The 26,947-nt window shown below is 38.6% G+C and overlaps 1 protein-coding gene across 2 annotated transcripts in view; it reads right to left on the bottom strand.

Annotated features, from left to right (window-relative positions):
• Nucleotides 1-2,629: 2,629 nt before the first annotated feature.
• Nucleotides 2,630-26,947, bottom strand: part of Bap55 (Brahma associated protein 55kD) — a 72,551-nt gene continuing 48,233 nt past the window's right edge. For both annotated transcript variants that reach the window (XM_070100625.1, XM_070100626.1), the window contains one exon: nt 2,630-5,475. In XM_070100625.1, the coding sequence (XP_069956726.1) occupies nt 5,074-5,475 (402 nt within the window). In that variant the 3' untranslated portion in view covers nt 2,630-5,073. The remainder of the gene's footprint in view (nt 5,476-26,947) is intronic.

Below are 26,947 nucleotides of genomic sequence, written 5' to 3'. Positions count from 1 at the left end.
GACACCATAAAACCTTGAAAAAGCAATAAATGACATGCCCATGCAATCTGCCCCAGGCCAAGACTCGTGGAGCCCTATGTTCATCAAGAACTGCAGCAAGTCCCTTTCATGTGCCTTTATTATTCTATGGAAATGGAGTATGGGCACAGGGGTCATCCCACAGTCACTAAAAACAACAGACATAGCCCCACTCCATAGCGCGTAAGCCACTGGAGTTTTCTGACTCACTCACCATGAGTTCAATCCCTGCCCGTGGTATGGTTGTTTGCAATTGTGTCCTAACAATTTCATGAGTCAACCTAAAGAATTACAAAAAGATAAATACATGAAATAAAGGGTGTGATAAAAGAGAAAAAGGTAGCTTATGAGAGGTATTTACAAAACAGAAGTGTTATAAGAAGACTAGAGTATATGGAGAGTAAAAGAAAGGTGAAGAGAGTGGTGAGAGAGTGCAAAAGGAGAGCAGATGATAGAGTGGGAGAGGTACTGTCAAGAAATTTTAATGAAAATAAGAAAAAAATTTGGAGTTAAACAAGTTACAAAAGCTTAGTGAACAAATGGATCTGTCAGTTAAAAACAGAGTAGGGGAGTTAGTAGATGGGGAGATGGAGGTTTTGGGTAGATGACGAGAATACTTTTAGGAACTTTTAAATATCGATGAAGAAAAGGAGGCGGTAATTTCATGCACTGGCCAGGGAGGTATACCATCTTTTAGGAGTGAAGAGCAGGATGTGAGTGTGGGGGAGGTGCTTGAAGCATTACATAGAATGAAAGGGTTGGTAAAGCAGCTGGAACGGACGAGATCATGACAGAAATGTTAAAAGCAGGGGAACATAGTGTTGAGTGGTTGGTATTTTTGTTTAATAAATGTATGAAAGAGGGGAAGGTACCTAGGGACTGGCAGAGAGCATGTATAGTCCCTTTATATAAAGGGAAGGGGGACAAAAGAGACTGTAAAAATTATAGAGGAATAAGTTTACTGAGTATACCAGGAAAAAGTGTATGGTAGGGTTATTATTGAAAGAATTAGAGGTAAGACAGAATGTAGAATTGTGGATAAGCAAGGAGGTTTTAGAGTGGGTAGGGGATGTGTAGATGAAGCGTTTACATTGAAGCATGTATGTGAGCAGTATTTAGATAAAGGTAGGGAAATTTTTATTGCATTTATGGATTTAGAAAAGGCATATGATAGAGTGGATAGGGAAGCAATGTGGCAGATGTTGCAAGTATATGGAACAGGTGGTAAGTTACTGTAAAGAGTTTTTATGAGGATAGTGAGGCTCAGGTTAGGGTGTGTAGAAGAGAGGGGGACTACTCCCGGTGAAAGGTCTTATACAGGGATGTGTAATGTCACCATGGTTGTTCAATATATTTATAGATGGGGTTGTAAGAGAAGTAAATGCTAGGGTGTTCGGGAGAGGGGTGGGATTAAATTTTGGGGAATTAAATACAAAATGGGAAGTGACACAGTTACTTTTTGCTGATAATATTGTGCTTATGGGAGATTCTAAAGAAAAATTGCAAAGGTTAGTGGACGAATTTGGGAATGTGTGTGAAGGTAGAAAGTTGAAAGTGAACATAGAAAAGAGTAAGGTGATGAGAGTATCAAATGATTTAGATAAAGAAAAATTGGATATCAAACTGAGGAGTAGTATGGAAGAAGTGAATGTTTTCAGATATTTGGGAGTTGACGTGTCAGCAGATGGATTTATGAAGGATGAGGTTAATCATAGAATTGATGAAGGAAAAAAGGTGAGTGGTGCATTGAGGTATATGTGGAGGCAAAAAATGTTGTCTATGGAAGCAAAGAAGGATGTATGAAAGTATAGTAGTACCAACACTCTTATATGGGTGTGAGGCTTGGGTTGTAAATGCTGCAGCGAGGAGGTGGTTGGAGGCAGTGGGGATGTCCTGTCTAAGGGCAATGTGTGGTGTAAATATTATGCAGAAAATTCGAAGTCTGGAAATTAGGAGAAGGTGTGGAGTTAATAAAAGTATTAGTCAGGGGGCTGAAGAGGGTTTGTCATTTAGAGAGAATGGATCAAAGTAGAATGACATATAGAACGTATAAATCTGTAGGGGAAGGAAGGCAGGGTAGGGGTCATCCTCGAAAAGGTTGGAGGGAGGGGGTAAAGGCGATGTTGTGGGCGAGGGGTTTGGACTTCCAGCAAGCGTGCGTGAGCATGTTAGATAGGAGTGAATGGAGACAAATGGTATTTGGGACCTGACGAGCTCTTGGAGTGTGAGCAGGGTAATATTTAGTGAAGGGATTCAGGGAAACCGGTTATTTTATATAACCGCACTTGAGTCCTGGAAATGGGAAGTACAATGCCTGCACTTTAAAGGAGGGGTTCAGGATATTGGCAGTTTGGAGGGATATACTGTGTATTTTTTATACGTATATACTTCTAAACTGTTGTATTCTGGGCACCTCTGCAAAAACAGTGATTATGTGTGAGTGAGGTGAAAGTGTTGAATGATGTTGAAAGTATTTTCTTTTTGGGAATTTTCTTTCTTTTTGGGTCGCCCTGCCTCAGTGGGAGACGGCCGACTTGTTGGAGAGAAAAAAAAATACAACTTTATCTAAATTTGATCTACTGGATAAAACAAAAAAAGAAAATGTGAAAACTGATTTTGCTCTGAGTTTATTAAAGTCTTTCATAATGATATTCCAGAGATGACAATCTGTCTGTTATACATTATGAATATTTTGTCACATTATCACTGCTAATTAAAGTATAAAAACCTCCTTTTCCAACATTAATTTATTTTTTAAGTTTGACAAACATGAGTTTCAGAATGACAAATTGTATCAACACTTCAAAAAATACTGCAAAACCAACAATAAAGGACAGTCATCGATACAGATTCACAAGCGTTGCAGTCCTACAGACCTTGTAAAGCTGGGAACCACAAACATTGAAACTATTGTGGGTCTAAATTTAGTTTCAAATCTGGATGCATTTTTGATATCAGTCAAGATATCTTTTTGAGATGTTACCCTAATCTGGTTAATATTGACATTCATAAAAAAATAATGACCAGAAAAAGAAAAAATGTGAGTGTGGGAAAGCCAATAAACTTGGAAAACATTTGATAATTGAATGTAATAACTATTTGCCAGTCAGTAAAAAAGTTGGATAATAGATTCTATTCACTGGTCGTCAATCTGCAAAAGAACTGGATGACTGAAACCCAGAAATATGGGAACCCATGAAAGAGGAAGTCTGGAAATTTATAAGAATAACTAGAGTTAAACTCACAAATGTAGGAGCTTCCTTATACAATGGTTGTACTGAAGAGCATCTTGTGAAAAGTTTTAATAAATTGTCAATATTTTATAGTGCTTTCATTTGTATTTTGATTGTTCTGGTTTGGTCCAAAGCAATTAATCTGAAAAGCAGTTACAGTAGCGAGATTTTATGATCATTAGAGTAAAAAGCCATTAATGGCACCAACAGTCAAAGCACTTCAGAACCAATTAATTTCCTATGAACAGGGGTTCACCCTTCTGAACATGACTACTCAAGATAGTGGAGGCTTGGAGACTGCAGGTCAGTGGTAGATGGTATTGCTGCTGCTGTTGTAAACACTGCCTCAAAACATTCATGGCTCGCTTCACATTCACTGTTTTTCAACTTTTACTTTGTAAAAGTTGTGTATCATGACTATAAAGTGCAAGAGCAGTAGGGGAGATACACCAGGTGCTACTGAAGAGCAAATTCATTGAAATAAATTGGACAAAATAACTTTTTTTTTTACAATCCTAACAACTCATGTAATGACGCCACACAAGTTCTGCGTCAGCCTTTACTGAGTGTAGATGTCTCATTCTCACCCAAGCATCAATAAAAAAATTTCTCCATTCTCTCTGGAACACTTATCCCCATCTTACTTTGCCCGCCAGACACGTTATAGGAGGGGCACCTGTCGTCAACTCAATTTTAGCCAGTTCCATTTTTTCACTCTACTGAACTCTGGTGAGTGTGGGGGCATTCTGCTCTGGTGGGTCTTGGTGAGGGGGTCCACTAGGTCTATATGGAAACTTTTAGTTTGTTTCTATTTACAAAGGGACTCCTATTCCTTTATTTTTCATAGTCCAGCTTTGTACAATATCTCCTCTCTGTACACAGGAAAGCTGGGATAGATACAGTGAAAGATGTCAGTGGCCCATATAAACCCAACAAGACTGGACATAATAAAGCATGAAGAACAGAAGTGTTGTATTGTTTAACTTTTTTTAACACACCAGCAATATCCCATCAAGTTAAGGTGACTCAAACAAGAAAGTAACATGTAAACATTAAATAATTATTGTCATAGTTGCAATTAAAAAGATAAAATAATGAATGTAAAATCTTAGGTAAATATTGTGTTAAAACAATGAAATTAGGTAACATACAGATTATAACAGGGGCACATCTCTCATTATCAGATGTGCATCAACAGAAATACAGGTTCAAAATTCCAAACACTCAAGTTACACTTTTTAGTAAAGCATTACCATTGAAAGTGTTGAATGATGATGAAAGTTTCTTTCTTTTTGGGTTTTTCTTTCTTATTAGGTCACCCTGCCTCGGTGGGAAACGGCCGATGTGTTAAAAAAAAAATAAATTACAGTTGTAAGTAGGGGATATATATATAGTTCATTATTACTATTTTATTAAAATGGAAGAAGGATTGAGAGGTGAGGGTGTTAGAGGGTAATCTGAATTGCGATGTCAGCACACGTCTGGAACAACAGTGATACAATAAATGATGGTGAATGCATTTTCTTCTTTGGGTCACCCTGCCTTGGTAGATGGCCACTGATAAAGTAAAAAAAATAGTAAAATAAACAACATCCAAATCACTTTTCAATTATTTCCCTCTATCTTATGAATGCCAATAATAACTAGACTCTGGGGTTCAATTATATAATGACTCCATTTTCTAGCTTCTAGTTTTTCATTATATTCCACTTTTATTTTCATGTAAAATTCACATTTACTGAATGCAAAATCATCTGTTTTTTAGTTGTTTAAAAATATTAATTTGTGAGTTTTGTTTTCTAAAATGATCAAAATAAAAAAATTAAGGACATTTTCGATCGACCTGTGATTTGCCAGACTCTTCATATTCCTGCTTGCTTATCCACATCTGCTGAAAGGATCCCAAGGAAGCAAGGATTGAACCTCCAATCCATGAACCAAACCTTCTTTCTGTTGTGCCTGTGGCAGAGATGAGTTTGAACCTCATATTAGGTGGTGTTCGGCTGGATAAATCACGGTTGAGACGTTCGACATAACCATTGAGAAGTGAGTTTCCTCCTGTGACGATGACACCCGAGTAGAGACTTGGCCGAAGATCAATATCGCAGAGGCCTATGCTTGTAGATACAACGTGAGACATGCCAAGCATTGTTGATCCAACACCTTTGATGTAACTGGGATCAAAAAGACTCTCGGTGATTCTGTAGCGCTCGGTTCCATATTCCTGTACAGAGACAGAAAATAATCAATTAAAAGCATATATACCATGATTACTTATATACAGAACAGAAAACCTTTTGCTGCATTAGAAAAAATAACTGACAACTAACCCACAACTGAGAGTAAACTAGAGACAGCATTTTAGTACATCATGAGCCACCATCACGTCACAAGTGAGAGTAAAGGAGAGAGAGCCAGGTGGTAGGTCACTTGAAGAGGTAAGAAACAGCATAGGTCACAGGAGATAAGGAGACATCCAAGGTCAGGTCACATTACAAATGGTTTGAAGACAAGAATATTTGACATTGTACTGGGAAAACCAGGGCTAATATTCATGTCAGGAATGTTGTGTATATGGGTCAATTCCACAAGACACATTTATGAAGGATAAAAGAAGGATAGGGAGTTTTGGTAGAGAGATGCCTCATCAGATTGCCATTACTATATTCATAGGAAAGCACTGAACTTGTAGGAGTCATCAGCACTGGGTTGATCCCTAAAATGACAAAAAATAAAGCACTGCTAGTCTCAGCAAAGAAAACACTTCTCTTGTGTTCTTTAGATCTAATCAGAGGAAAACACACAACAGGATGACCATGAGGATGTATATGGGAAGGAAATGTCGTCGTAAGCTCCTCTCTTCTATGTGCGGGTTGTGTATTGTTCCAGTCACGGTATTGTGCTTTTTTTGTTATTGAAGGGTAGGGGACTGGGGTCACCCCAGGAAGGGTTAAATGAAGGAGGAAACTGCTCTGAGTGATGGAGGCTTGAGTATTCAATAAACTTGTGTGGGCCTGTTAAATCAGAGTGAGTAGACACAAGTGGTATTAACGGCTTGATGTGCTGTTGGAGTGTGAGCAAGAAAAGCAGTTAACTGAACTTAAGTGCTGGAGGTTTGAAGAGCAGTACCTGCAAACTAAAGGAGGAGTGGGGAAGGATCAACTGAATTGTGAAGTCTGTACACTTTTGGGAAGACAGTGGCTGGATGACTGAATGAGTGATGGTGAATGGGTTTCCTTCTGTGTATCACCCTACCTAGGTAGGAGATGGCTGGTATGCTTTAAAAAAATCACTAATTTACCTTAAAGGGAAACGAGCAGGAAACTGAGTTGACACCAAAATTATTAGTGGAAAGAAGAGAAGTACACCTACCATCCGACTTACGACCGAGGTCGGTTCCAAGAAACCGGTCGTAAGTCGAAATGGTAAGTCGAACTTCACTAATGAATATCAACAAAAGATTTTTGTAATAGACTTTATTTTATTGTTTTATTTTGGTATTTCATGTTTTACTTTACCTTTTATGTTGTTAATACTGTATTTTATACTGTAAGGTTTAGGATAAACACTGTGTACAACACAAAGAGTTGTTTATTTCCCAGAAATTTGAGATAAAAATCACGGTCGTAAGTCGAGTGGTCATAAGTCGAGCAGGTCGTAAGTCGGATGGTAGGTGTATTAACCAGCTTCTTATATTGTATTAGTTTGATGAAATGGAAGTTTAATATCCTGAGAGCCAGAGGGTGTTTTATTAAGACATTGTAATTTAGAAATATAATGAAAGCAAAATCCAAGAGTTTTCACAGAAGTAGATTTTTGAGAGAAGGAAGTCATTTTAGTATGAGGCTAGGCAGTCTATAAAATCTGTAGGATACTCAAGGCCAGAAAAAGAACTAAAAAATATTGAAATTTCAGAGTCAAGAAAATGAAGATGAGAGATGCAGAGGATGAGAGAAAGAATACTTATCTTAGCACATTGCTCATTGTAGGAAACATAATTAATATGCATACCATTGTACACAGACTTGCAGTAGACATAAACATCAAGTACAGTAGGACCCCCATATCCAGCAGATAGTAGAAAACCCTACATGTAAGTCTTATCCATACCTATTATAAAATTTAATTGACAAATTATGCACAATAAGTGGAGAATTATCACTTTTTCACTTATGAGAAGCACTTTATGGCTTCTTTACTTCTGCACTTTGGGGACCATTATTTTTTTTTTTTTTAACAAGTTGGCCGTCTCCCAACGAGGCAGGGTGACCCAAAGAGAAAGAAAATCCCCAAAAAGAAAATACTTTCATCATTATTCAACACTTTCACCACACTCACACATAACCACTGTTTTTGCAGAGGTGCCCAGAATACAACAGCTTAGAAGTATATATGTATAAAAATACACAATACAGTGGACCCCCGGTTTGCGATGGCATTGGTATTCAATACATTTTAACGCAAAAATTTTGCCTCGGTTCCCATTAAGAAACCCGGAATACGTGATTCGTCCGAGACGTGTCCACGTGTGGCCTGAACTGCCCCATGTGTGCCAGTGTTTACAAGCCAGACAGTGTGCTCGCATCTAAGGATATATTCGGTACATTTCAAATTATCACAGTGTTTTTGGTGCTTGTTTCTGCAAAATAAGTCGCCATGGGCCCCAAGAAAGCTTCTAGTGCCAACCCTTCGAGAAAAAGGGTGCTAATGACTATTGAAATGAAGAAAGAGATAATTGCAAAGTACGAAAGTGGAGTGCGTGTGTCAGAGCTGGCCAGGTTGTATTCAAAACCCCAATCAACCATTGCTACTATAGTGACCAGGAAAACGGCAATCAAGGAAGCTGTTGCTGCAAAAGGTGCAACTGTGATTATGAAACAGCGACTGCAAATGTTAGAAGATGTTGAGAGACTGTTATTGGTGTGGATAAATGAAAAACAGATAGCAGGAGATAGCATCTCTCCAGCGATCATTTGTGAAAAGGCTAGGCAGTTGCATGACGATTTGGTAAAGAAATTGCCTGCAATTAGTGGTGATGTGAGTGAATTTAAGGCCAGCAAAGGTTGGTTTGAAAGATTTAAGAATCGTAGTGGCATACATAGTGTGATTAGGCATGGTGAGGCTGCCGGAAAAGGACTTGCTACCTCAAGTCCTAATGGAAGGGGATTCCCCTTCTAAACAATAAGTTCGACACTCTCCCCTCCTCCCATCCCATCAATCATCACCAGATCTTCATTAAAGGCAGGCGGCGGCGGCAGCGGCAGCAACGGTATCCTACCAGCTCTTCTTTCTCAAAAAAACATCGCTCATCAAAACTTGTGATGGCCTAAGTGAAAGTTCAACTACATGAACCCACGTAGACCACAACATGACCCAAGAATACTAAGAATGTAACCCAAATCTTGACAAAATTAGAAGATCTAAGGAAGACAGCCCTGCTAACCCAAACACTGCCTCTGCTGCCAAACAACCACTTAACCCAAGCTCCGAGAAAACAAGCCTTCTCCATTGCTACACAGTATCTACTTCAGTGATACTATGAAAGGATATCGCAGAAGAAACAACACCAGTAATAATAGAATAACAGCAAGGACCCTAGAACTCAACTTGTCTACCCAGCAGGACGCCGGTGTATCATCAACCCCCCTCACCACCGCCACCCAGGGAACAACAACAACAACAACAAACATGGCTGACTCCCCCTCCAACTCCACTCCCTTCAAAGGATTCACCCATGATAACTCAGGTATGATTATTCCTGACAATATCAAGGACTACATTGTTGCTCTAGAAAATGAAATCAAAGATATCAAAGCAACACTCGAGCGACGAGAATCCAAGATAACCAACCTCGAGAACAAGATCCAAAACCTTGAAGAGAAGATTACATCGGGAAGTGTTGACACAGAAAATACTCTAAAAGCAGCTATAGCCAGTCACACTGAGCAAATAACAACAATAAATATGAAGGTTGAAGAAGCAATCAAGGACTGGAATCAGAACATGCACACTCGACTAAATGAATACCTTGATTTCCAAGACGACAAAACTGAACAAGATAAGTTGTTTGATGCAGTTATAATAAACAGTCCACACATTCCTAGTGACATAACACAAGCACAGTGCAAAGAAACTGCTATCAGGATAATACAGAACCACGTACAAGTCATCATGCAAAACAATGAAATCAAAGAAACACGTTTGCTAGGAAAACCAGGAAGTAAACACAGTATAATGATCCGACTTCATTCATACGATAAAAGAAAGGACCTAATTAAATCAGCAATTACAATGAAAAATGGAGTGTACATAAATGAGTGTCTAACAAAAAAACGTCAAAACCTTCTGTTCAGGCTGAGAAAACTTAAACAGGAAAACAAAATACATCAGTGTTTCACGCGAGATGGGAAAATACTAGTAAGGAAAACATCAACAGGACAACAATATACCATCTCAAACGAACATGATTTCTCTACCTTCCTTAGAAAAGCTGACATTTCTGTAACAGATTAGATAAGTGCCCTTAATACATATATACGTGTGGTGCATATAGTGTACGTTACTATTATATTGTGCATTATTATTTTTATTATTTTTCATCACTAGCTAATGCCAACTACCTCCAATACTCTATACTTCTTTCTTACTGCTATTAATTGCTCATAATTTTAAATTACAAGTCAAATCTTACTCCAAATTAATAATATTCATTATTCTTACCTGTCCATTTAATTTTGTTTATCACTACTTGTTTTTTAGTCACTTTTCATTGTGTATGCAATTAGTGTATATTCCAATTACTTTTTTGCAAGTACCAAAACTATCTTTTGCTAGCTAGTACCAACTACCTCATTTTTTTTTTTTTTTTTTTTACTTTTTATTGTGCAATAAACTGCTCAATTTATTTAATATTACAAATCAAATCTTACTCCTAAACCAATATTATTTCATAGTGACCATCTGTCCATTTAACTTTGTTTACCATTACTTAATTTTAGTCCCTTATATATTTTCTCCTTTATTTTAGCTTTATATAACTACCCTAGTTTATATATTCACAATTGTTAAAATAATCAAGGTGCTATTCTCAGGTGCTAAAGTAGAATAAGTTCACAATTTTGCCATTATATTCCAAAGCTCATTTATTTGATTACCACTTTATTGTTCACCACAACTTATATTAGTCCCTTTTATATTATAATTTTATACTATAATTCTAACTTTAAAAGAATTACCTTTATAGTACTACCTACTATCATATTCCCAAGCTCCATTATTTGATCATCACTTTATTTGTATTAGTCCCTTTTATATTGTCTCCTTTATTTTAGCTTAAAAAAAAAAAAAAAAAAAAAAAAAACTACCTTAGCTCATTATTTTACATTTGTTAAATAATTCAGGTGCTATTTTTTAGCTTAAGACTATTTACTTTGTTTTATACTTAATTCTAACCATAGATTCACTACAAATCTTATGATTACAAGCATTGATCCTGATACCAACCTCTTATTTAATGACTTAAATGAATCAAACAGTTACTGTAATTACTACACTGCAGAACAATCAAAGGCACTTCTCAGTGCCAACAACAACATAACTATCTTTAACTACAATATCAGATCTTTAAGCAAGCATTACGATGACCTCATAGCATTACTAAATTCCTTACATGCCAATATGTCCATCATTACACTAACTGAAACCTGGCTAAAGCCTGATAGTACAGATGTCTATACCATTCCTGGTTACACAGCCATACACAACTGTAGGCCAGACCAACAAGGGGGTGGCACAGCCATATACTACTCAGACCAACTAGAATGTATCACTAATATTTGCACAAGGGATGAACATGGGGAATATATAATAGCCAAATTCAAATCCAAATACCTACAAAAACCTCTCACATTGATAAACATCTACAGAGTTCCACAGTCAAACATTAGTCAATTTAGTCAAAACCTAGGAAGTATGATAACTGATGCACGCATGAACAAAGATCACTTACTACTCTCAGGTGACTTCAATATAAATCTCCTGCAAGACCAGGACCCACACGTTACTGAATTCACAAACACAATGAGTAACTGTATGTTGCTACCAACAGTAACAAAACCTACAAGAGTTACAGAGACTAGTGTTTCCCTACTTGACCACATCTGGACCAACACCATATCCCCTTTAAAATCAGGCATAATTACAGATAATACCACAGACCACTACCCTACTTTCCTCATAACAACTCTTGGTAAACTACCCCAAGACACTACTTAAGTCACCTTCAGACTTCACAATGAGGCAGCCATTAATAACTTCACAACAGCAGTAGCAAACATTGACTGGCACACTGAGCTAGAAATCTATACAGATATTGACAAATGTATTAATAATTTTATAAAAAAGACCCAATACCTCTATAACAAGCACTGCCCTAAAAAAACTAAACAGATGACAGCTAAGAGACTGAACAGTCCCTGGCTAACACCCAGCATTCTCAAATCCATAAATACAAAACACCAATATGAAAAACAGTACAGAATGGGTCACATAACCAGAGACCAAACAAAACGCTACTCGTCAATCCTAACCAGCCTGATAAGAAGGGCAAAAAAATTGTATTATGAGAACAGATTATCCAACTTACGAGGTGATATAAAAAAGACCTGGAAAACCCTATCAGCAATTCTGGGAACAAAAAAGATATCACGAAATAGCGAAATAAAATTAGCAAAATCAGATGAACCCCAACTCCCACCAACAGAAACAGCAAACAGACTCAATGATTTCTTCTCCACTATAGGACAAAACCTTGCCAATAAAATCCCAAGCTCAGATACCCCACCAAATGACTACCTCACCGGCAACTACCCGAACACACTGTTCCTAGCTCCGACTAACCCATACGAAGTCTCCCTTATTATCAACGCATTAAAAAACAAGGCAGGAGATTTAAATACCTTACCATCCTTTATATACAAAAAAGTGTCACAAGTGCTATCACCAATCATTGCAACACTCTTTAACAAATCCATTGAATCCTCCACCTTCCCTACAGTACTCAAAATAGCAAGGGTCACCCCGATTCACAAAGGAGGAGACCAAACAGAGTTGAATAACTATGGGCCAATATCCAACTTACACCCTCTCTCAAAAATCTTCGAAAAATTAATTCATAAACGAATCTACTCCTACCTTATCTCCCAAAACATACTCAACCCCTGCCAATTTGGATTCAGGCCTAATAAAAATACTAATGATGCTATTATACACATGCTAGAACATATATACACTGCAATAGAGAAAAAAGAAGCCCCGCTGGGGATCTTCATTGACTTACGTAAAGCTTTTGATACAGTTGACCATGACTTGCTCCACATAAAATTGTCACACTATGGTATAAGAGGGCACTCCCTCAACTACCTCAAGTCATACCTCAGCAACAGAAGCCAATATGTGTACGCAAATGGGGCAAACTCTTCTGAGCAACCAATTACAGTTGGTGTCCCACAGGGAAGTGTCCTTGGCCCTCTTCTCTTTCTCCTATACATAAATGACCTACAAAATGCTTCGCAATTACTCAAACCCACACTATTTGCAGATGACACTACATACGTCTTCTCCCACCCGAGCCCAGTCACGCTAGCCAATACTGTAAATACCGAATTACAGAAAATATCTACCTGGATGAGGACTAACAAACTTACACTAAACATTGACAAAACCTACTTCATTCAGTTTGGTAACAGAGCTACAGATGTCCCTCTTAACATAATGATAAATGGATCACCTATCACAAAGCTAATAGAGGGAAAATTCTTAGGAATCCACCTTGATAATAGACTCAAATTTCATACACATATACAACAAATTTCTAAGAAAATTTCCAAGACTGTAGGCATACTATCGAAGATACGGTACTATGCTCCACAGTCAGCCCTCCTGGCCCTATATCACTCTCTTATTTACCCCTATCTCACCTATGGAATTTGTGCATGGGGCTCAACAACAATTAACCATCTCAGACCACTAATTACCCAACAAAAGGCTGCAGTTAGAATGATAACAAATTCTCACTACAGGCAGCACACTCCACCAATATTCAAAACACTCAACCTACTCACCATACAAAACATCCATACTTATTACTGCACCTATTACATACATAGAACACTTAACTCTGATATTAACCCTCCCCTCAAACATCTCCTTGCCAACCTCAACAGAACACATGACCATAACACAAGGCACAGATCACTCTTTGATGTTCCTCGTGTCCATCTCACACTATGCAAAAACTCAATGCACATAAAAGGCCCTAAAATCTGGAATTCATTACCTGTAAATATAAAAGAAACACTACCTGTTTATAAATTCAAGTCTCTTCTCAAAGATCACTTACTCACCCAAAACCAAATAAATACTGAATAACTGAACCTTATAAATTGTATATCTTAAATGTTTCTCACAATTATATCACATAAATGTTAAACCTAAAACCCAATCTAACTTTATTATTTTTTAAATACACTACCTAACAGAATACTCCATGTGACTGAATGTACAACAATGCATGCAACCATATGACCTGTCTTTGTAATACTCACTTGTGCTTTATAGTAATCTGTTTACATTAATGTTTTATCACTGATTTCATCATTGTTTAGTTAATCTTAAGTTAATTTTAACCCAGCCCGTAATGCTATGCATAGTATAAGTGGCTTTGGCATGCTGCTCTTATCTGTATTTTTTGTACCTCTGTATGTGTGCTCAAATTGTAAATAAATAAATAAATAAATAAATAAAGGTAAGTGTCATGTATTCTATTGTTAGTAGAGTACTACAAACTGTGCATGTCTTCTTCAGTTTGTGTGCATTAAACTTAATATTTCATGTGGCAAAATTTTTTTTTTCATACTTTTGGGTGTCTTGCACGGATTAATTTGATTTCCATTAGTATTTCTTATGGGGAAAATTGATTCGCTTTTCGATAATTTTGGTTTACAATGAGCTCTCAGGAACGGATTAATATCGCAAACCGGGGGTCCACTGTATATCTCTCCAAACTGCCAATATCCCAAACCCCTCCTTTAGAGTGCAGGCATTGTACTTCCCATTTCTAGGCCGATTCCAACCAAGGCAGGGTGGCCCGAAAAAGAAAAACTTTCACCATCATTCACTCCATCATTCTCTTACCAGAAGGGTGTTTTACACTACAGTTTTTAAACTACAACATTAACCCCTTGACTGTCGCAACCCCCAATCCTGGTGTCGCAAAATTTCAAAAAAAAAAAAAAAAAAAATTTTCTTATGAAATGATAGAGAATCTTTTCCCGATTGTAACGACACCAAAAAAACGAAATTTGATGGAAAACTGACGGAATTATGCTCTCGCGAAGTTAGCGACCTCGGCGATATTTACAAATTGGCGATTTCGCCCACTTTGAGCCCTATTTTCGGCTAATTTCGTTGTTCCAGTCGACCAAACTCATAGCTATTTCTTTAGAACTCCATTTTTTCTATCGATTGAGTACAAGAAACTGCCCATTTACCGATTTCAACTACCCAATAATGTGGTCAGAAATTTGCAATTTGGCCAATTTCACGAAAATTAAAAAATATGACAATTTCAAAATAAGATCCAGAATGAACAAGGCAGACATTCCTGGCTCTAAAATAACATTTTCTTTGTTCATCAGTCATGTCTCCAGGCCCCTCTGATATTACTCTTGCTTTCTATTTTGAATTTTTATTCAAACAAAAAATAGAAGACTTACTATTATGCAGACTACTGCAATGCTGTAATAATTGCATAAATAACATGAACCCATTCATGACTGCATATTAGAATGGCTAGTTGGACATTTATTGGACAATGACATCATTTGTTTACTTTTGAACTTGTCAAAAATCAAACATTTCCCCTACTTTGAGCTCCATTTCCAGGTTCTTTTTATATTAAAATGAATCAAAATCACCTCTATTTCTATAATATGTTTTCCATTCTATCAAATGAGACCAAGAAAACGAGAATACAACCATAAATACTATACAAAAATAGACCACAAAGTCGGTATTTTAATTAAAAAAAAAAGGTCGGAGTTTTTTTTTTCTTATTATGCACTGCGTGCTCCAGGATTTTTTTTATATGGTGCACACTGACCACACAGACCCATTCTCTCACATGTGGGCCTAACAGCTTTCTCCTGCTTGATTTGAAGTCGTTAGAATTTGTAGTATAGATACTTCAAACACGGTACCTCGTAAGACGTATATATACGGCCGCGACAGTCAAAGGGTTAACACCCCTCCTTCAGAGTGCAGGCACTGTACTTCCCATCTCCAGGACTCAAGTCCGGCCTGCCGGTTTCCCTGAATCCCATCATAAATGTTACTTTGCTCACACTCCAACAGCACGTCAAGTATTAAAAACCATTTGTCTCCATTCACTCCTATCAAACACGCTCACGCATGCCCGCTGGAAGTCCAAGCCCCTCGCACGCAAAACCTCCTTTACCCCCTCCCTCCAACCTTTCCTAGGCCGACCCCTACCCAGCCTTCCTTCCGCTACAGATTGATACACTCTTGAAGTCATTCTGTTTTGCTCAATTCTCTCTACATGTCCGAACCACCTCAACAACCCTTCCTCAGCCCTCTGGACAACAGTTTTGGCAATCCAGCACCTCCTCCTAACTACGAGTTCTCTGCATTATATTCATACCACACAGTGCCCTCAGACATGACATCTCCACTGCCTCCAACCTTCTCGCTGCAACATTCATCACCCATGCTTCACACCCATATAAAAGCGTTGGTAAAAGTATACTCTCATACATTCCCCTCTTTGCCTCCAAGGACAAAGTTCTTTGTCTCCACAGACTCCTAAGTGCACCACTCACCCTTTTCCTCTCATTAATTCTATGATTCACCTAATCTTTCATAGATCCATCCGCTGACACGTCCACTCCCAAATATCTGAATACATTCACCTCCTCCATACTCTCTCCCTCCAATCTGATATTCAATCTTTCATCACCTAATCTTTTTGTTATCCTCATAACCTTACTCTTTCCTGTATTCACTTTTAATTTTCTTCTTTTACATACCCTACCAAATTCATCCACCAACCTCTGCAACTTCTCTTCAGAATCTCCCAAGAGCACAGTGTCATCAGCAAAAAGCAACTGTGACAACTCCCACTTTATGTGTGATTCTTTATCTTTTAACTCCATGCCTCTTGCCAAGACCCTCGCATTTACTTCTCTTACAACCCCATCTATAAATATAATAAACAACCACAGTGACATCACACATACTTGTCTAAGGCCTACTTTTACTGGGAAATAATCTCCCTCTTTCCTACATACTCTAACTTGAGCCTCACTATCCTCGTAAAAACTTTTCACTCCTTTCAGTAACCTACCTCCTATACCATGCACCTGCAACATCTGCCACATTGCCTCCCTATCCACCCTGTCATATGCCTTTTCCAAATCCATAAATGCCACAAAAATCTCTTTAGCCTTATGTAAATACTGTTCACTTATGTTTCACTGTGATAAATTAGACACATGTGCAACTCTTGGGTATCTTTATTAAGGAAATGTTTCGCCACACAGTGGCTTCATCAGTCCATACACAGGAGAAGCATGAAGAACAGGAGGAGAATGAGGTAATCAGTCCCTCAACCTTGAGTCGATGTGGTCAGCCCATCAATGTTGATGGAGTGACCACATCGACTCAAGGTTGAGGGACTGATTACCTCATTCTCCTCCTATTCTTCAAGCTTCTCCTGTGTATGGACTGATGAAGCCACTGTGTGGCGAAACGTTTCCTTAATAAAGATACCCAAGAGTTGCACATGCGTCTATTTTATCAATGTGTCGGTTCTGTGAACCATTCATCTACAATGTTTCACTGTAAACACCTGGTCCACACACCCCCTACCTTTCCTAAAGCCTCCTTGTTCATCTGCTATCATATTCTCTGTCTTACTCTTAATTCTTTCAATAATAACTCTACCATACACTTTACCAGGTATACTCAACAGACTTATCCCCCTATAATTTTTGCACTCTATTTTGTCCCCTTTGCCTTTATACAAAGAAACTATGCATGCTCTCTGCCAATCCCCAGGTACCTTACCCTCTTCCATACATTTATTAATAGCACCAACCACTCCAAAACTATATCCCCACCTGCTTTTAACATTTCTATCTTTATCCCATCAATCCCAGCTGCTTTACCCCCTTTCATTTTACCTACTGCCTCACAAACTTCCCCCCACACTCACAACTGGCTCTTCCTCACTCCTACAAGATGTTATTCCTCCTTGCCCCATACACGAAATTACAGCTTCCCTATCTTCATCAACATTTAACAATTCCTCAAAATATTCCCTCCATCTTCCCAATACCTCTAACTCTCCATTTAATAACTCTCCTCTCCTATTTTTAACTGACAAATCCATTTGTCAGTTAAAAATAAAGATGTATTTTTGGGCCACAGTAAACCGTGGATAACCGAAACTGTCAATACCAAATCAGTGGATACGGGGGTTCCACTGCACTTGGAAGCTGTTGGTTTGTCCTGGAAATCTTTCAAGGTAAGTTTTCTTGTTTTTCTCTTTCTTTTTGCCCTTAACATCTGTGACTCAATTTCTCTGCAGCTTGTTCTTTTGGCTTGGCTATCCTGATTTCATAAATTCCGCCTAATCTCATGCTAAATAGACTCTTCTTCCGCTTCTCCCTCCCTTCCTCTTCCCCCTCTCCCTCCCTTCCTCTTCCCCCTCTCCCTCCCTTCCTCTTACCCCTCTCCCTCCCTTCCTCTTCCCCCCCCCTCTCTCCCTCCCTCCCAACCTTCACAGACACCATCTTGTTGAAGCAGCTTTTACACACAACTTATCTAACATGAATCATAGTCCTGGCTATCTGCAGATGTTGCCTTTCTTAACACACCAACTGTTCTAACCTGCAGAACACTCATGACTTGATTTAATCTTTGTCTCCTCCTCTCCTTTACTCAAACCCATCTACTTTATTTCCTTTGCCGCCTTTCCATTTTTTCTTGATTCTTTCCTTTCCTGGCATGGGCCAGAAGACCTACTACAGTATTTGAGATACTTTAACCTCCATCACCTTACCAAGAGTGTGTTTCAGGGGTCAACACCCCCCCCCCCGCGGCCCGGTCCATGACCAGGGCTCATGGTGGATCGGTCTGGCCAACCAAGCTGTTACTGATGGCTTCACATACAAAGCACAGCTTGGCTGGTAGGTAGTAACTCCAAGTGCCTGACAGGTCCCTTACTGAAGGCAGCAGGGATCTATTGGTAATCCCCATTATGTATGCTGGGAGGCAGTTTAACAGTCTTGGACCCTTGACACTCATACTGGGTGGATGTTGCACTGCCTGCCAAGTCTTTGATTTCATAAGGAGTGATTTCAGTGGGCAGATTTAGGACCAGTCCCTCTAGGATTTTCCAAGTGTATATTATCATGTATCTTTCTCACTTACATTCCAAGAAGTATAGAACAAGAGACTTCAATCATTCCAGTAATTTAGGTGCTGTACTGCATTTGAGTGTGTAATGCAAGTTCTCTGTATATTCTCAAGGTCTGCAGTTTCAACTGACTAAAAAAGGGCCATTAGTGTTTTTTTTTTTAGAAACCGGCCATATCCCACAAAGGCAGGGTGACCTAAAAAGAAAAACAAATGTACATCTTTTTAAGTGGAGATAAGAGGAAATAAACAAGAGGAAATAAACAAGAACTAGCAAGAAAATAGAAGAAAACCCACCCTGCCTTGGTGGGATATGGCCGGTTTGTCGAAAAAAAAAATATATACAGGTCTCCCTCAACATTCGCGAGGGTTAGGGGATGTTTGGTGAATGTTTGGTGCCCCAATATATTGTAGGGAAATATATTACAATACTGCTTCCTTAACTTGTTGAACCATGAATAATCATAAAATACATGAAAACGTCGTAAATTGTACTAAATATATACATGTTATGCTTTAATAACGTATGTTATTTAATAACATGTATGTTAATAACATGTATGTTATTAAATACCACAGACTCCACCACTGCCTCCACCACTGCAAGTCCCTACTACCCTCCCTCCGACCCCCACAACTGGCAGCCAGCCCTCCCACCACTCAGTGTGGTGAGTGTTTTGTTTGTTCATTATTTGTTATTAAACTACAGTATAAATAATGTAAACCCATTCATGACTGCATATTGGAATGGCTATTAGGAAAGGTATTAGACGGTGACATCATGTGTTTACTCTTGAACACAGCAAAGAATCGAACATTTCTGCTATTGCTAATAATAACAATAGTAGTAGTAATAATAATAATAAAAATAATAATAATAATAATAATAATAATAATAATAAATACGATATAATTGAAGAAGGAAATTGTACAAAAATACGAGGGAGTGGTTAACACATCGTCAGTGTGACTTTGTTTATGCTGGAGTGAACATTAGTCTCCCTGCTCTTCCAAACATTTCACAATAATTCAGCAGTTGAGGCAGTGGTATTTAACCCTTTGAGGGTTTTGGTCGTACTAGTACGTCTTACGCGTAGGGGTTTTTGACGTACTAGTACTCATAAATTCTAGCGGCCTCAAATCTAGTGGGAGAAAGCTGGTAGGCCTTCATATGAAAGAATGGGTCTATGTGGTCAGTGTGCACAGTCTAAAAAAAATCCTGCAGCACACAGTGCATAATGAGAAAAAAAAAACTTTGTGCGTTAACACTATCGTCAGTGTGACTTTGTTTATGCTGGAGTGAACATTAGTCTCCCTGCTCTTCCAAACATTTCACAATAATTCAGCAGTTGAGGCAGTGGTATTTAATAACACATATGTTATAGAGGAATAAGTTTACTGAGTATACCAGGAAAAGTATACGGTAGGGTTATAATTGAGAGAATTAGAGGTAAGATAGAATGTAGGATTGCGGATGAGCAGGGAGGCTTCAGAGTGGGTAGGGGATGTGTAGATCAAGTGTTTACATTGAAGCATATATGTGAACAGTATTTAGATAAAGGTAGGGAAGTTTTTATTGCATTTATGGATTTAGAAAAGGCATATGATAGAGTGGATAGAGGAGCAATGTGGCAGATGTTGCAAGTATATGGAATAGGTGGTAAGTTACTAAATGCTGTTAAGAGTTTTTATGAGGATAGTGAGGCTCAGGTTAGGGTGTGTAGAAGAGAGGGAAAATACTTCCCGGTAAAAGTAGGTCTTAGACAGGGATGTGTAATGTCACCATGGTTGTTTAATATATTTATAGATGGGGTTGTAAAAGAAGTAAATGCTAGGGTGTTTCGGGAGAGGGGTGGGGTTAAATTATGGGGAATCAAATTCAAAATGGGAATTGACACAGTTACTTTTTGCTGATGATACTGTGCTTATGGGAGATTCTAAAGAAAAATTGCAAAGGTTAATGGATGAGTTTGAGAATGTGAGTAAAGGTAGAAAGTTGAAAGTGAACATAGAAAAGAGTAAGGTGATGAGGGTATCAAATGATTTAGATAAAGAAAAATTGGATATCAAATTGGGGAGGAGGAGTATGGAAGAAGTGAATGTTTTCAGATACTTGGGAGTTGACGTGTCGGCGGATGGATTTATGAAGGATGAGGTTAATCATAGAATTGATGAGGGAAAAAAGGTGAGTGGTGCGTTGAGGTATTATGTGGAGTCAAAAAACGTTATCTATGGAGGCAAAGAAATGAATGTATGAAAGTACAGTGGACCCCCGCATACCGATGGCACCACATAGCGATTAATCCGCATACCACTTGCTTTAATCGCAAAAATTTTGCCTCGCATACCGGTTAAAAACCCGCTCACCGATTTTCGTCCGAGACGCGTCCAATGTGCGCCCTCAGCCAGCCTCACATGTGCCGCCCGTGCCATTGTTTACCAGCCAGCCTCTGCGGTAACATTCAAGCATACAATCGGAATATTTTGTATTATTACAGTGTTTTTGGTGCTGTTTCTGGAAAATAAGTGACCATGGGCCCCAAGAAAGCTTCTAGTGCCAACCCTACACCAATAAGGGTGAGAATTCCAATAGAAATGAAGAAAGAGATCATTGATAAGTATGAAAGTGGAGTGCGTATCGCCGACCTGGTCAGGTTGTACATGAAACCCCAATCAACCATCGCTACTATTGTGGGCACCAGAAAGGCAATCAAGGAAGCTGTTCTTGCCAAAGGTTTAACTGTGTTTTCGAAACAAAGATCGCAAGTGATGGAAGATGTTGAGAGACTCTTATTGGTGTGGATAAATGAAAAACAGCTAGCAGGAGATAGCATCTCTCAAGCGATCATAAGCGAAAAGGCTAGGAAGTTGCATCAGGATTTAATTAAAAAAATGCCTGCAACTAGTGCTGATGTGAGTGAATTTAAGGCCAGCAAAGGTTGGTTTGAGAGATTTAAGAAGCGTAGTGGCATACATAGTGTGATAAGGCATGGTGAGGCTGCCAGTTCGGACCACAAAGCAGCTGAAAAATATGTGCATGAATTCAAGGAGTACATAGAGACTGAAGGACTGAAACCTGAACAAGTGTTTAATTGTGATGAAACAGGCCTGTTTTGGAAGAAAATGCCAAGCAGGACCTACATTACTCAGGAGGAAAAGGCACTCCCAGGACATAAGCCTATGAAAGACAGGCTTACTTTGTTGATGTGTTCCAATGCTAGTGGTGATTGCAAAGTTAAGCCTTTATTAGTGTATCACTCTGAAACTCCCAGAGCGTTCAGGCAAAAGAATGTCCTCAAGGAGAATTTGTGTGCTGTGGAGGGCAAACAGTAAGGCATGGGTCACTAGGGACTTTTTCTATAACTGGTTACACCATGCATTTGCCCCCAATGTGAAAGATTACCTAACTGAAAAGAAATTAGAACTTAAGTGCCTCCTGGTGTTAGACAATGCCCCTGGTCATCCTACAGACGTGGCAGAGCGACTTTATGGGGACATGAGCTTCATTAAGGTGAAGTTTTTGCCTCCTAATACCACTCCTCTCCTGCAGCCCATGGACCAGCAGGTTATTGCAAACTTCAAAAAACTGTACACAAAAGCTCTGTTTGAAAGGTGCTTTGTAGTGACCTCAGAAACTCAACTGACTCTAAGAGAGTTTTGGAAAGAGCACTTTAATATCCTCAATTGTGTAAACCTTATAGGTAAGGCTTGGGAGGGAGTGACTAAGAAGACCTTGAACTCTGCTTGGAAGAAACTGTGGCCAGAATGTGTAGACAAAAGGGATTTTGAAGGGTTTGAGGCTAACCCTGAGAGGATTATGCCAGTTGAGGAATCCATTGTGGCATTGGGAAAGTCCTTGGGGTTGGAGGTTAGTGGGGAGGATGTGGAAGAGTTGGTGGAGGAGGACAATGAAGAACTAACCACTGATGAGCTGATAGATCAACTTCAAGAGCAAGAGGCCAGACCTGAGAAAACTGGTTCAGAGGAGGGGAGAGAGAAATTGAAGAAGTTGCCTACTACAAAGATTAAGGAAATGTGTGCAAAGTGGCTTGAAGTGCAAACCTTTTTTGATGAAAATCACCCTCACACAGCTATTGCAAGCCGTGCTGGTGATTATTACACTGACAATGTTGTGAAACACTTTAGGGAAGTCATAAAGGAACGAGAGGTACAGGCCACTATGGACAGATATGTTGTGCGAAAGAAGTCCAGTGACTCTGAAGCTGGTCCTAGTGGCATTAAAAGAAGAAGGGAAGTAACCCCAGAAAAGGACTCGACACCTCAAGTCTTAATGGAAGGGGATTCCCCTTCTAAACACTAACACTCTCTCTCCCCTCCTCCCATCCCATCAATCATCACCAGATCTTCAATAAAAGTAAGTGTCATGTAATTGTGCATGCCTTTTTCAGTTTGTGTGTACTAAAATTAACATTTCATGTGGTAAAAAAATTTTTTTTTCATACTTTTGGGTGTCTTGCACGGATTAATTTTATTTCCATTATTTCTTATGGGGAAAATTCATTCACATACCGATTATTTCGCATAACAATTACCCCTCTTGCACGGATTAAAATCGGCATGCGGGGGTCCACTGTATAGTAGTACCAACACTCTTATATGGATGTGAAGCTTGGGTGGTAAATGCAGCAGCGAGGAGACGGTTGGAGGCAGTGGAGATGTCCTGTCTAAGGGCAATGTGTGGTGTAAATATTATGCAGAAAATTCGGAGTGTGGAAATTAGGAGAAGGTGTGGAGTTAACAAAAGCATTAGTCAGAGGGCAGAAGAGGGGTTGTTGAGGTGGTTTGGTCATTTAGAGAGAATGGATCAAAGTAGAATGACATGGAAAGCATATAAATCTATAGGGGAAGAAAGGAGGGGTAGGGGTCGTCCTCGAAAGGGTTGGAAAGAGGGGGTAAAGGAGGTTTTGTGGGCGAGGGGCTTGGACTTCCACCAAGCGTGCATGAGCGTGTTAGATAGGAGTGAATGGAGACGAATGATACTTGGGACCTGACGATCTGTTGGAGTGTGAGCAGGGTAATATTTAGTGAAGGGATTCAGGGAAACCGGTTATTTTCATATAGTCGGATTTGAGTCCTGGAAATGGGAAGTACAATGCCTGCACTTTAAAGGAGGGGTTTGGGATATTGGCAGTTTGGAGGGATATGTTGTGTATCTTTATACGTATATGCTTCTGAACTGTTGTATTCTGAGTACCTCTGCAAAAACAGTGATAATGTTTTGAGTGTGGTGAAAGTGTTGAATGATGATGAAAGTATTTTCTTTTTGGGGATTTTCTTTCTTTTTTTGGGTCACCCTGCCTCGGTGGGAGACGGCCGACTTGTTGAAAAAAAAAAATGTTATAAATAATAGTAGTACATGTTATTATTAATAACATGTATTATTATTAACATGTATGTATTTAATAACATGTTATAAATAATAACAGTACATATTATTAATACATGTTAATAATAATACATGTTATGTTATTAAATACCATTGCCTCAATCACTACCTCTACCACTCCAGTCACACTCAATCTACAAGCACCAAACACAATGAATTATTGTGAAATGTTTGGAAGAGCAGGGAGATTAATGTTCACTCCAGCATAAACAAAGTCACACTGACTATGTGTCAACCACTCCCTCGTATTTTTGTACAATTTCCTTCTTCAATTATATCATTTATTATTATTATTATTATTATTATTATTATTATTATTATTATTATTATTATTATTATTATTATTATTATTACTATTGTTATTATTAGCTGTAGCAGAAATGTTTAATTCTTTGCAGTGTTCAAGAGTAAACACATGATGTCACCGTCTAATACCTGTCCGAATAGCCATTCCAATATGCAGTCATGAATAGGTTTACATTATTTATACTGTAGTTTAATAGCAAATAATGAACAAACAAAACACTCACCACACTGAGTGGTGGGAGGGCTGGCTGCCAGTTGCGGGGGTCGGAGGGAGGGTAGTAGGGACTCGCAGGTGGTGGGAAACTTAAATATGATTTGGCAGCTGGGAATTTGGTGGCTGGGAATTTGGCAGTTGGGAATTCGCGAATGTGTGAAGCCCGTGAAAGTTGAAAACGTGAATGTTGAGGGAGACCTGTATATTGTTTTTTCAACAAACTGGCCGTATCCCACCAAGGCAGGGTGGCCCAAAAAGAAAAACGAAAGTTTCTCTTTTTAAATTTAGTAATTTATACAGGAGAAGGGGTTACCAGCCCCTTTGCTCCTGGCATTTAAGTCGCCTCTTACAACACGCATGGCTTACGGAGGAAGAATTCTGTTCCACTTCCCCATGGAGATAAGAGGAAATAAACAAGAAGAACAACTAGAAAGAAAATAGAAGAAAACCCAGAGGGGTGTGTATATACATGCTTGTACATGTATGTGTAGTGTGACCTAAGTGTAAGTAGAAGTAGCAAGACGTACCTGAAATCTTTACATGTTTATGAGACAGAAAAAAGATACCAGCAATCCTACCAACATGTAAAACAATTACAATGTAATATTACAATTACATTGTAAAACAATTACAATTAGTGTACGGAAATATTTCAGTCTAGAGAGAACAAGCAGTTTGAAGAGAATCATCACTGGCTTAGCATCCCTAGTTTTGAAGGTTATCATTATCCATCCTATCATTTTTCCTAGCAGGTGTGGTAGAGACATTGTTGTGATCTTTAACCCTTTGGGGGTCGCCAAGCCCTCTCAGAGACTTTCTCAGGGTTGCCAAAATTTCAAAAAAAAAAAAAATTATTTTTTCTTATGAAAAGATAAGAGAATCTTTTCCCGATCATAATGACACCAATAGTATGAAATTTGATGGAAAACTTAGGGAATTGTGCTCTCGCAAAGTTAGTGGTCTCGACGATGTTGATACATCGGCGATTTTACCCACTTTGAGCCCTATTTTCAGCCAATTCCAGTGTACTAGTCGACAAAAATCATAACTATTCCACTAGAACTCGTTTTTTTCTATCGAATGAGTACAAGAAACCACCTATTTGCAGATATCAACTATCCAATAAAGTGGTCAGAATTTAGGAATTTTGCCAATTTCACACAAATTTCAAAAGATGCCAATTTCCAAACAGGGTCCAGAATAAACAAGAAAGACATTCCTGGCACTAAAATAACATTTCCTCTGTTCATTAGTCACATCCTCACACCCCTCTTACATTTCTTTGGCTTTCCACTTTGAATTTTTATTCTCACAAATAATAGAAGATTTACTGTTATGCAGACTACTGTATTAGTGTAGAAATGGTATAAATAATACCAGCGCACTTGTGAATATTAGATTCACCAGTTAACGTGTATTGGACGCGTGGCATGATTTGTTTACTTTTGAACTTTGGCAAAAATTGAACATTTCTGCTACTTTGAGCTCAATTTCAAGGTACTTTTCAAAGTGAAACCAATCAAAATCATCTCAATTTCTGTAATATGTCTTCCATTCTATAAAATAAGACCAGGAAAACTAGAATACAACCATAAATACCATACGAAAATACATTGCAAAGTTGCCGTTTTAAACCAAAAACACGGTCAAAGTTTTTTTTTCCCTCATTACGCACTGTGTGCTGCAGGATTTTTTTTATACTGCGCACACTGACCACATAGACCCATTCTTTCATATGTAGGCCTACCAGCTTTCTCTTGCTAGATTTGAGGGCGCTAGAATTTATGCATACTAGTACGTCAAAAACCCTGGCTCATAAGCCGTACTAGTACGGCCGAAACCCCGAAAGGGTTAAAAGTGACATCCTCCAAAATTACCACTCCCAGGTCCTTCACATTAGTTTCTTGGTCTAATGTGTGGTTGGAATTTGTTTTATACTCTGATGCAGTTTTTATTTCTTCGAGTTTTCCATAGTGAAATAATTGAAATACGTCCTCATTGAACTAAATATGGTTTTCCGAGGCCCCTTTAAAGACTTGGTTAATGTCCGCTTGGAAATTTGCAGTGTCTTTGATGAATGACTCTCTCGTGCAAGTTCTGGTATTATCAGCAAAGGAGGACACAGTGATGTAGCTAATACCTCTGCCTAAGTCAGATATGAAGATGAGGAACAGGATGGGAGCAAGTACTGTACCTTGTGAAACAGAGCTTTTCACCGTAAGAACCTTGGACTTGACTCTGTTTACTTCTGCTCTGTGTTCTGTTGGTTAGGAA

The sequence above is a fragment of the Cherax quadricarinatus genome, chromosome 73, assembly GCF_038502225.1.
Source record: "Cherax quadricarinatus isolate ZL_2023a chromosome 73, ASM3850222v1, whole genome shotgun sequence".
Classification (NCBI taxonomy): domain Eukaryota; kingdom Metazoa; phylum Arthropoda; class Malacostraca; order Decapoda; family Parastacidae; genus Cherax; species Cherax quadricarinatus.
The sequence above is the reverse complement of the archived record's forward strand: the minus strand, read 5'-3'. Positions and strand labels throughout refer to the sequence as shown.